The sequence below is a fragment of the Desmodus rotundus genome, chromosome 1 (genome assembly GCF_022682495.2).
Source record: "Desmodus rotundus isolate HL8 chromosome 1, HLdesRot8A.1, whole genome shotgun sequence".
Classification (NCBI taxonomy): Eukaryota; Metazoa; Chordata; class Mammalia; order Chiroptera; family Phyllostomidae; genus Desmodus; species Desmodus rotundus.
This window is the reverse complement of record NC_071387.1, coordinates 160670423-160682804: the sequence shown is the minus strand read 5'-3', so window position 1 is coordinate 160682804 and position 12382 is coordinate 160670423. Positions and strand designations below refer to the sequence as shown.

Sequence of the window (12382 nt, the reverse complement as noted above, 5' to 3'; positions counted from 1 at the left end):
GAATGAACTAACTCATATTTATTAGATGTAAGGATGAAGGTGCAGTATTATCATTTCCTTGTGATAGTCATAGCTAATAGTTCTGAAACCAATTCCCAGTGTTCATGTCAGACTTATTTTATGAGACATTTAACCATTGCTAAATTAAATTTCATAAAAGAATGTGCCTACATAACTTCTCTGGAGTTACGGAGATAGAAATCTGACCCATCATTTCTATTTTCGTGGAAAACCATTTAGCAGAACTTTGTTCCAGTAGAAGTGTTTATTGAGTTGTAAGCCTCACACAGCTCATTGGCTGCGTGTATTCCCACACTGACATTTTTCTCAGCGCAGATTTGCATCAGTTCATTAGTACTGACAGCAGATGGTAGCACTTTCACACAAATTTACCTTCTGAATTGATGTAAGAAATGTCACCAAAAAGATTCTGACAGCTTTGATGTTCTTCCATTTCTGAAAATGGTATGTTAAACAAATAAGGTGTAGGATTTCAGATTTTTTTTGAACACCAGAACATAATTCCTAAACCAACAAAAGACAGCTTTCATCACTGATTCTGGCTGTCTGAGGCAGAAAGTAGAAAATACGGATAATCTTGCCTGATAGCGTAAGCCTTCACAAATCTCCATTGCAGAAAAACAGCTTTTGGAGAATATTATCCAGATGGATTGTCTACACTGATCAAACGCTTCAAATTCTCTTCAAATTCTCTATCTTAACTTTGAATACAAACTGTTTGGCTTACAAGATCAGCTGATGGAAAATGACTGAAAGATGGTATTGGCTCAGGTTGCAAAGCTAATTCTGTTACTGCTGCAGCGGTAAGGTAGCCACAGGTGAAGCACATTTAAAATTACAGATCCTTTGCCTTTAGCTAGGGTTAAATCATTGTCAAATTATAGGACAAGGAGGCTTACTGTATTTGGTAAGTGGGTGAATGAAGGGATATATGAATTCTAATCACACCAGGAAAACTCTGTATTTTTCCACATTACATGACCATTATTATAGCTCAAGGCCTCTGCTCAGTTGTCTTACACGTTTGGAAACAGGATTTATTTTGACTATTAAGAAGTAACTTTCCATCGGTATTTGAGGACTCGCTAGTGATTTGGCTAGTTTGCCACAGCTCAGAGAAGCTGCCACGCAGAAGAAAGCTGGGAGTGCTGACTGTACACAGTTTAAGGATCCTTCCTTACGGATGCACTTGGTGCGTTGCTGGGAGAGTGTTCTGGATTAACAACCTCCTTAAAGGCTTTATTTAATGACAAGGAGGAGCTTTTGGGCTTCACTTAAAAACAACACCCTTACTCAGGTTCCAACAATAGGAACACGAGCTAACACTGACTTGGGTTAGCTGAGGGAGAGCAACTTTATCGATGCACCGCCGTCGCCCCTCCCGTTATGCTGTCCTTGTCACCGTGCATTACACTCGCGTGTGTGTTCTGAGCCCAACACTACAGGGCTATGAGTTTCGCTTATATGATCTTATGCCCATTGAAGGGATTAAGCAGGAATATTTAACTTGTCTTCTGTATTTACCGGTTACGATGCTGTTTAATTTTTTTCCTGTGGATTTGAGTTACCCTCTGGTATTATTGCCTGCAGGGCTTCCCTTCCTATACCTTGTAAGGAAGGCCTGCTAGCAGGAAATTCTCAGTGTTTCCCTGAGCATGCGTTTATATTATCTTTATTTTTTGAGGGGCAGTTTTGCTGGATAAGCAATTCTTGGTTGACAGCTCCGGGCTCCCCCGCCTCCAAAGGACTTTGACTATGTCCCCCCGCCGCCCTCAGAACGAGGAGAAGCCAACCATTACTGCACTGTTCTTTCTGTTTATGGGAGGAGTCCTCTCCCTCCCGGTGCTTTTCATATTTTCTCCTGCCTTTTACTTTCAGCCTTTAAGCTGTAATGTATCGACCTGTGGCTCTCTTTCTGTTTCTACTTGGGGTGTTTTGTGCTTCCTGTATCTGCAGGTTAAATTTTTTAAATCAAAGTTCAGAAGTTTTTGGCTAGTATTTTTTCAAATGTTTTGCCTCCCCTTTCTCTCTTCTCCCAGACTCCTATTATGAGTATGCTGGCATGCTCGGTATTGTCCCACAGGTCTCTGGGACTCTTGTTTTCCTCCATTTTTCTCTTTCCTTCAGATCGAATAATTTATATTAATATATCTTCAAATCCACTAATTCTTTTTACTGCCATCTCATATCTACTTTGAACCCATCTGGTGAATTTTCTATTTGCGTTTTATTTTTCAGCTCTGCAATTTCCATTTGGTTCTTTTCATAGTTTGTACTCACTGACGGAGATGACCTATTTGCAGAGTCATTGTTGTCATTTTTATCTTTTAACTCTTTAAACAGTTTCATTTAATTTTTCAAACATTGATGGTAGCTGCTTTGTAAATCCAATATCTGGGCCCACTCGGAGTCAGTTTGTTTTTTATGTATTGGTTCTGGGGGGACCGCTTAGTGGCTGGACACTCATCTACTTTACATAGGGTCCCCTTGGGCATTTCCAGCCCCTCAGCTGGCACCACACATGGTTATCACAATATTGTTGACCATGTTTCCTATGCTCACTTACTTCCCTGTGTCTATTTTGTACCTACCAGTGTTATCAGTGCCTTCTTTTCCATAGTATGCCTCACATTTTTCTGTTTCTTTGCATGGCTCAAATTTCTTTGAAAGCTAGATACTTTAGATGATATATTGTAGCAATGCTGGATTCCAACATTTTTCCCCCGAGGGTTTTCTTTTAGTTGTTGTTGCTCTTGTTTTCGTTTGCTTGTTTTAGTAACTTCCCTAAGATTTACCTGCAGAAGTTGACCCTTCTGTACGTGTGGTCATTGATCCCTTTGCTCTGTTGTTTTCCATTCTTATTTTCATGTTTTATCCTGGCTTCCTTGGGATCACCCAGCTATGTCTGCATAGCGTGCTGGTTAGCCAGTGATTGGACAGAGATTGTGCTCAGGTACCTAATGGAGATAAGTCTCCCATCCTTTGCCAATGGATGTGTGTGGACATTGGAGCACATTCAGAAATCAGTTAATGTTCATGCTCATGTCAGCTTTTACTTCCCATCAGGCCTTCTCATCTCTCCCAGCACATGGGAGTGGTTCCCGTCAGCCAGGGACTCCCGGAGAACGTACCTAGCTCTTCTACAATTGTCCCCTCTCTGGAATCTCCCCATTCAATCTCTGGCTGGTCTGCTGCTTGCTTCAACTAGGATTGCAACATCTGGCTTGCAGAGTTGTGTTTTTTTTCCTTTTCATTTAATACCGTTTTGCTATTTTTATTGCCAGCACCACTGGGCAGGAGTTGTTGCTGTCTGTTGGAAATCAGGTCAGCCCTGCTGGCGGCACAGCTCCTGGTTCTCAGGGCCAGCTCCGTTCTGGAAAAATTTACCTGTTGGTGGAGCTGGTGGAGGTGGGAGGAGGGGATATGGAGGTATTTCTAGGCCAGAAGGCTGCACACTCTCTCTGTGTCTAACATGAAGTGCTAGCAGCTTTTCATGAATTAAACACATTTCAAATTTTTTTATTTGCCTTTGGTGGATTTTCACAGCCTGAAAAAATTTTTTGGCAGTTTTTTCAGTTTTATACTTGTTTTTGAGGCAGAAGCTTTGCTGACCTCTACATTCTGCTACACTTGGAAGTCTACTTCTATTATCTATATATAAAAGTATTCTTAAGAGATTATACAAATATGCCTTCTTATAATTCCTATTGTAAGTGGATCAACATATCATAGCTTAGATTTTTAAAAGCAACAGCTTCTTTCCAAAACAATATAACTTAAAATCCAATTTAAACTTTTTATTTTTATTTTTTAAAATTAATTAATTTATTTTTATTCAGTTACAATTGTCTGCATTTTCTCCCCTTCCCTCCACCCCACCCCAGCCAGTCCCACCTCCCTCCCTCACCTCTACCCTCCCCCTTGATTTTGTCCTTGTGTCCTTTATAGTAGCTCCTATAGACCCCTCTCTCTACTATCCCCTCCCCACTCCCCTGTGACTATTGTTACAATGTTCTTAATTTCAGTGTCTCTGGTTATATTTTGTTTGCTTTTTTCTTTTGTTGATTATGTTCCAGTTAAAGGTGAGATCATATGGTATTTGTCCCTCACTGCCTGGCTTATTTCACTTAGCATAATGCTCTCCAGTTCCATCCATGCCATTGAAAAGGGTATAAGCTCCTTCTTTCTCTCTGCTGCGTAGAATTCCATTGTGTAAACTTTTGATTTTTAAAGGCAGTTATTCATGTTAATATTTTCTGTCTAATTACACAGATATAAGTCCTCACTATAGTAAAAGTTTAAAAAATTAAGTTATTTTTTCCCAGGTGACCAACTATGCATTAAAGAAATGTCCAATCTATTCTAAAAGCTCTTTGAATCATGAAAGCCTCTATTATTTAAAAAGTTGTTCATATGAGCATTACCATGCATTTTATTTTGTTAGAACATAACCTTAAATGCTAATATCACCATTTTTATGTTGTTTGAGGAAGAATGAGTATTATAATGTTGTAGATTACTGGTGTTTTTGAAGTGCCCGAGCTTTTATTTTAACCTAAATTCATTTAAATGATTTCCCATTCATTTCTTCCTGAATACCAATATATTGGTACTTCTAATTGCCGTAGACTTTTGTTTTTTAAGTAAGACCCCTCTTGCCTTTGGTTATAATTAGTTGTCAAATGCTCCTGAACATGTAGACGTTAGTCAGTAATATTTTTGCCATCCTGCAGAACTCTACAGGAGCTTTTTGTTTTCAGATGTTGAAACTGGGCTCTTTCACAGGATTTTAGACCTTTCTGTGGATACCTGGGGGCTATCATCCTTGTCTGTTTAGACATCAACAGGTCAAATTATAACAGCCAACTAAGTGCTTATTACATCAGGCATTATTTTGAACACTTCTGGCATTTTCTCATTGAAGGATAATAATCAGTCTGTGAGATAGATACTGTTAGTTCCAGGGTGAGATGAAGAAATAGAGATATAAAATGGTTAAGGAGAGTGCCCAACAGTTCACAGCAACTGAGTAGTAGAGCAGAACTTGACCTTAAACAGTAGCAACTGCAGAGCGCATGTCTGCTCTTACCCATTTGCTATACGGACTGAGCAAAAGACGACTTGTGGAAGCCAAGTCCAAGTCTTTATTTACCGAGCAGCATCAAATGAGCAGAGCTCAGTGTGACATGGGCCTACACCTGCTTAGGAAATGGTCCCCTGAACTGTAAGTGCGCATGCGTCTCCAGGATGCGTGTTATTCTCAGATATGGTTCTTCTTTTGTGGGCTTGAAAAGATCAGCCTATAGGCCTGGAAGGAAGAGGCAAGTTCTTCAGTCTATGATGAAGCCATTCCTCATGAGTCACCAGGTCCTCAAGAAACCTGAAGACTAATGTGTTAAGATTCTTGGGAGACACCCCTGGGTGGTGGTTGTGAGTAGGCCAGGAAGAGAAGAACCAGCCACATTCTCTTCCTAGTGCCCACGTGGGCCTGGGCCCCCCAGGACTGTCACACCTGGATCTTCAAGAGCCACCTCAAGATGTCTCTGTACAGTAGCCTGATCGCAGAGCCTAAACTCCCTCTCGCCAGCTCTGTCCTTACCCTTATTCCCACCCCTAACCGGACTCCAGGGTCACAGCCCTGGTTGCTTTGTGTGTTTATTACCCTGTTCATATTTCCAGGCTTTTGGTAGTCTCGTTTGAACAGCCCCTCTCCGTCAGCCATGGCTTTGGACTCCATGTTTAAAGCTGGAGGAGTTTCCCGACCAGCATGAGAGTGGCCCTGAGAATCTCCGAAGGACTCCCAGGGGAGAGTGAGCCTTGAAGCAGTGGAGGCTTTGTGGTTGAGCTGGCTCCCCACTGGGGCCGTTTCCAGCTAATGCCGTCCTTGGAGGTCTAGGTTTCATTTTATTAGAGAAGGTAACGTGCCTTCTCATCAATAAGATTTGATTGCAGCTCTTTATTGCCTTAATCCAAAAAGAATTTGGACTAAGCTTGCTTTTTAAATCCCTACCCTCCAACACTAAATATTTTAGCCCAGACTAACCCTAAAATTCACTCGCATTTTCTGTGCACTTGTCCTTTTACAGTCTCCTGCCATGAATGCCCTGTCCCCAGGCCTCTCTGTGCTTGTTTCTGTCTTATCCCTCTGATCTCTGTTTAAAGATCACTTCTTCAGTAAGGCCTTGCCTTCCCCCGAATCTAAACATCACCGCAGTCCCTCCGGAATCATGCTACCCTATTTTCTTTCTTTTGTAGCACTTATTATTGTCTAAATTATCTTGTTTTTTTTGTTTGTTCTTTGTGTTTATCGTCTGTCTCCTGCAATGGAACGTAAGTTCATGGGACAGGGACTTTGTTGATCTTTGGGATACAGTGATCTCTATAACTATATCCAGGACCGTTCCTGGCAGTCACCTAGGAGATGATTAATAGATATGTGTTGAATTAATAAAAACTAGTTAAGGCAGGTGAGGGAAGCCAGCATCAAGCTGGACGGGAAGACTTGCTGTTGGCCTACCACATCTGGGCTGTGCCCCCGGAGTCCGGTTAGGGGTGGGAATAAGGGTAAGGACAGAGCCGGCGAGAGGGAGCTTAGGCTCTGCGATCAGGCTACTGTACAGAGACATCTTGAGGTGGCTGTTGAGGAGACATAACAGCAACCCACACCCAGTGGATCACTTCACCCTCCCCACACATATATATTCCAAAATTCCCACACCCTGTGTCTCCAATATAGAGGAACCGTCCCTTCGATTTCTTGTGAGTGGGCGTGAGCACATACACGCAGGCATGAACGTTGTGAGGTTGGTGAGCGGAGGCAGCAGGGACGACCACAAATAAGTCTTCCCGTGAATAGATCTGAGTTCAGCTTCTCCCTGGACTGGCTGAGAAAAAGAGAAGCCAGATGTTAGGCAGCCCCTAGTCCAAATCCAGCCTACAGGCTTGTTTCATTTGGCCCACACTATGCTTTTTCAAAAATTGTGCCAACATTTAAATTTAGGAGGTTTTACATAAAAATCTGGATCTCTAGGTTATTTTGATGAACGGGAAGGCCCAGCACACTGAACCTGCATTCTCACATGTCATGCTCAGTGGGAGCAGAGGAGCAAGCCCAGCCTGGGTGGGCGCCCTCTCGGTGCCCCACTGTGCCTGCGGTGGTATTTACCTGGCCTCGTCCTTCCTGTCACCTGCCTGGTCTTCACGGGTATTTGTCATAGTCTCTTTGGGCTGCTGTAATGAAATACCACAGGCTGGGTAGTTTGTAAACAATAGAAATTTGTTTCCCCCGGGTCTGGAGGCTGGAGGTCTGAGTGAGAGCAGGGTGCCAGCCTTTCTCCTGGGGGCCCCTTGTGGGAAACTCTCAGCGTGTCTTCGCATGGCGGGAAGGGGCGGCTTTGCTCTCCGGGGCCTCTCGTAGTGGACATATACTATTATATTAGTTTCAGGTGTACAACATAGTGATGTGACATTTGTAGTCCATACAATGTGATCACCCCAATAAGTCTAGTAACCAACCATCTGTCACCACACAAAGATATAATATTGACTACTTTCCCTATGCTGTACTTTACATCTGATGACTGACTTATTTTATAACTGAAAGTTTTTACCTGATATTCCTCCACACCCCTCAACCAATCACCTCCAGAAAGCCCCGCCTCCTAACACCACCACACTGGGCTTTGGGGTTTCAGCACATGAATTTGGGGGCGCAGACATCCACAGCTCAGCAGTATTTGAATTTGCAGTTTCTGGCATACTGTCTAATCCACAATACAAATGCTCAATAAATTTATTATCAACAACTGGTTCCGTGTTGGTAGAATTTGTGCACAGATCATTCACTACCTGGAAGCCTTCCGGGGCCCCACACTGCTTGACAAATGATGTCCGCATCCCTGACCCGGCAGCGGTAGGACCTGTATCTTACATACAGTTGTTCTCTTACGAAGGCAGAGGAGTTCCGCTCTGTGGACTTCCCACTTACAGAAACAGCCCTGTAAGCTCAGGAGAGAGAGAAGTGAGAGAAACAGATAAACAGAGGAACTCAGAGGGAGAGACAGAGAGAAGTAGATGAACTTGAATAAGCAAGCCGTCCTCCTCCCCACGCCCGTCCTACCCACTGAACGCGTGCCCAGTGGCACTGAGTGCAGTTAAGCCTGAAACAATCAATGTGTTTACAAAACTTACGTAAAACAAAGTGTGCATGATTTGGGTTCCCTTACCCCTAACAGTGGATGGAACACATTGTTGAGATGGTCAGGCTAATTGGGCTTCACAGACGTCCTTGAGGAAAAACTAAAGAATAATTAAGGAGCAAAGGGAAGCACTAGCTGACAAGGAGCTGGTAAAATGTATCTACAGTGTGTGCTGAGCACAGTCTCATGCCTTCCTGTAACTGACTGTGCTCCTTTATCTGTGTATAACTTCGTCTCACACCCACTTCTTCTGTTTGAACGTGAATTATATTTCAACACTGAAATCTATCTGTATCTTGATTTAATCACTTGGAATTTAAAACAAACCTTCATTTTGAAGACGTGAACCAGAGTAGTTATTTTAGCATTTTCAAAGTAGCTCCCACTGACGATCTGGAACTGACTCTGCCTCCTGCAGGAGCACCCCATCCTGGGGCAGCCCTTTTTCGTGCTTCATCCCTGCAGAACCAGTGAATTCATGAGTCCTGTGGTAAAGAATTCTCGAAAAATCAATAGGTAAGAAACACCATCAAGATACATTGGCTTTAACTCTTATTTTAAAATTGTAAATCTTTTTTGTGTGACTCTGAAAGCTAAGCTAAAAAAGAAATATTCTTTGTAATAATAATAATGGCTAACATTTATTGATTTTTTACTGTGTGCTAGGCACTGTTCTATTTTAGATATATTAATGCATTGTATTTTTATAACGCCCCTATGAGCTGAATTCTATTATTTTACCCAGTTTACGAAGAAGGAAGCTAAAGCAAAGAAGGGTTAAATGATTCAGCCAAGGTCAAAAAGCTAGTTAAGTGGTGGAACGGGGATTTGAAAATTGGAAAGCCAGGCGTTTTGCCTTGGAGCTGGGCCCTTCATCACTGCGTCCTAGTACCTTAGCAAATGCTATAAATTTTAAGGGTAAAATTGGAATCATGAAGGGGAGTCTGGAGTCCCAATGCCTCCAACCACCTTAGTGAGGGGTCCTCGCCATTTTCTCAGAGCTTGAGTCCTTGTCAATCAACAGGGCTGGTATTTGGAAATGCCAGGATTTCCATTGGTGGGCTGCCCTGGTGGGCACACGTCTTTGAAGAAACCCTTGTTTCTTTTATCGTTGATAACTGATTTTTTCATCATTCGCTCAAACGACACTAGAAACATTAGAATTGCTTGTATTTTCACTTGTTTCCCAGGAACGTCAACTACATCACGTCTTGGCTGAGCATTGTTGGGCCAGTGGTCGGGCTGACTCTGCCTCTGAGCTATGCCAGAGCATCCTCTCAGGATGAGTGAGATGTCGGTCTTCAAGGTAAAAAGGAAAGGCTGGATGGAATGTGTTGCCGTTACAAAGACCCCGGGGCCTCTTTTGCACTTAGATACGCAGCCCTTGCCGGCCCCACAATATATTCAGTTTGCTTTTATGTTTAATAGGCTGATCTCTGACTTGTTAAAATTTTCCAACCAACCAGCACCCAATCGTTTAGGAGGCATGTTACTTTGCTGTGAGTGACAGTCACTCAACAAAGAATGGGGTGGTTTTATTTTAGAATTGATATTCTTGAAATAAGTCTTTACTGCTCAGTAAATCTTCTTTTATTCTCCTGGCTTTTGTTTTGTTCTTGTTTTTCAGAGTCTTCTGTGGAACCAGAGAGCTCAGAAATGGCAGCATGAAGAACACTGAAAGTTTATGGGCCTGACCCTTGTTTTAACAGAACTGGTGCCGCGAGTTTTCAGCTCACCAAGATTTTGATGCGGATTTTTCCCCTTGGTGGGAAATGTCCACAGCGACAGATAAACAGTGTATTTAGAAGGAGGAACTCAAAGACACAAATCAATATAAATAGCAAAAAAGTGACTCTAACTCAAAAAGGAAATACTGACATCATTAGGGCATTTTCAAGTCATTCTTTTATGTTTCTGAGACTTGGTTTCTTCATCTGTAATGTAAGAGTAACAAGCTACCTTGATAGGGTTGCTGTGAGAGACACAGGAGATCATTCATACATGAAAAAATACTGTAAAGTTTTTCCTTTCTATCAACATTCATTAAATGGTCACCTCTTTAATATTTGATTGTTAGTCACCCAGTCTGTCAGTAAGTTTACTAGCCCGTGAGGTGTTAAGATGAACCTAATCTTGGAAGAATGTTTGGGTGGGAGTTGCTTGTTTGTCTTTCATTTTAACTTGCTAGGGGCTGAAGCTAAGAGAATAATGCAATTGGCTCTTCAGAGCATCTAGTTTAGTGTCTCTTAGTGAGGGACACACTTTAGAATCACCTGAGGCTCTTTTGCAAATGATGACCACCACCTTCTAAAACAGCCCCTCTGGGGTGAGTCTGATGCATAGGCTTTGGGGGAACCTCTGGTCTGGGTGTGCTTTCAGTGTGGCATTTATTTTACTGTTTTGGTCTCCCAACAGGCCTTTTCAGATTCTTTGTATAGCTCCGCCAGGTTGGGCTGACTTCCTAACGTGCGTTGGCCCAGACTTCCACACAGCAAGGCAGTCCAGGAGGCGCTGGTGCACCAAGCAGGCCCCTGGGGCGAGCCTTTAGGCTGAGGGCTTGTCTGCTGGCCAATGAAGAAAGCAGAGACAGCTCTTCCCGTCTCTTGGTTAAGGGCTGAACTCTCACAGAGGGAGAGGAAGTAGAGAAAGGGTTACTTTGAATTGCTAGAAAAGCTAAAAGTAAAATTTAAAACGCTGAGCTATACATATTCTTGCTGGGAGGAGAGCCTGCTTACATGCTTGCTGGGCATTTTGGTATTTACCACTTAACATCTTTTCAACTTCGGCAAGGGATTTCCCCCGCCCCCACTCTCCTTAATGTGAACACAGATTTCTTAGCAATTTGTTTCTCAAGCCATGTCATTTCTGGGGTAAAATATGTGTGTGTGTATATATATATATATGTAATTATATATATATATATATACATATATATATGTATGTATTATATATATGTATATATCATATACATATATATATACACACACACTACTGTGTCATCTGGATTATGCACTTGTCTGGGAATATTAGTTATCTTTTGCTAACAGATTCTGACATAATAGTCTGTCACTTTGGGGCCAGTGTGTAGTTTTTTTAAGTTACAAATTGTTTTTCTCTTATGTATGGAGACCTGAAAATTCGTGAGTGGCAGAAAGAAGTTCTGAAGCGCTCCTGTAAGTGGGGACCCCCCTTCCCAGATAGATCTCGCTCCTCAGGCAGCTCTGTGTCTTTTCAGATTGTTTTTCACTAAAAAAAATAATAATAACTTTTGGTTGATAAAAATTTTCATTTTTGATAATGCAGTTATATAACATGGGAAAGAAATTTGTTTTGTCAAAGTAACAGTCCTTTCTCTGTAATATGAGGACTTTTTTCCTCTGGTTTTCCTCTCTACCTAACATAATTCAAAGCCCCTTTGGTCTGAAATAAGGCTGGTTAAAGCTGCTGCCAGCCAGTCTCCTAAACTCTGCCTTTTTGCGTGGCCATGGAAAAATCGCTTGACCTCTTTGGTCCTCAGTTTTCTCATGTGCAAAATGAGGACGTTTAGCTGTGTGACTCATGAGCCCACTCCAGTCCTTGGGTTTGTGAAATAGGGAGAAATCTGGAGATCTACACTGTGAGTCTGGTTAGCTGCTAGCTGTGTGACTTAGGCCAATTTTCTTAATCTCTTTTGGTCTTTTACCATTTCTATCAAAAAAAATAAAGCCTACACTATCTATCCCACCTACCTAACAAGAGCAGAGAGAAGATCAGAACAGTAGGTAAATCCAGAGGCGCTTTCCAACCAACACAGCGCCACGCGGTGTAAGGGGGTAAGGGGTGGCTGGCCCCCACTCCCATGGGGACGCCTGCATACCCACTCCTTCCCATTTCACTTCATGCCCAACTCCCGCCCAACGCGAACGGCTCTGATCAGGCAAGTCTTCTCTGCCCACGTGCTTACCTGACCCCTGCTCATGCTGGTTCCCACCTGGAAACACTACCTTTCCCATCCATCTCCCCAATTCTCAACCTCCTCTCTGTGATTCCCTCCCTCACACAGCCATCGCTGACCAGCTCGGGCCGGCTGGGTGACCTCTCCCTGTGTTACTCACTGTGCTTATTCGCATTTAATGTCTCCCTTTCACTCCGATTTCTTTCCCACCTTAATTACGGGTAGTCGG

At 42.6% G+C, this 12382-nt stretch overlaps 1 protein-coding gene across 7 annotated transcripts in view; it reads left to right on the top strand.

The window, feature by feature from the left end:
• ATG10 (autophagy related 10) overlaps positions 1 to 11923 on the top strand; it is a 227089-nt gene extending 215166 nt beyond the window's left edge. For 6 of the 7 annotated variants that reach the window (XM_071219488.1, XM_053912117.2, XM_053912125.2 and 3 more), the window contains 3 exons: positions 8638 to 8735; positions 9410 to 9525; positions 9847 to 11923. In XM_071219488.1, the coding sequence (XP_071075589.1) occupies positions 8638 to 8735; positions 9410 to 9509 (198 nt within the window). In that variant the 3' untranslated portion in view covers positions 9510 to 9525; positions 9847 to 11923. The remainder of the gene's footprint in view (positions 1 to 8637; positions 8736 to 9409; positions 9526 to 9846) is intronic. The other variant, XM_053912135.1, reaches the window with a different exon arrangement.
• Positions 11924 to 12382: the final 459 nt, after the last annotated feature.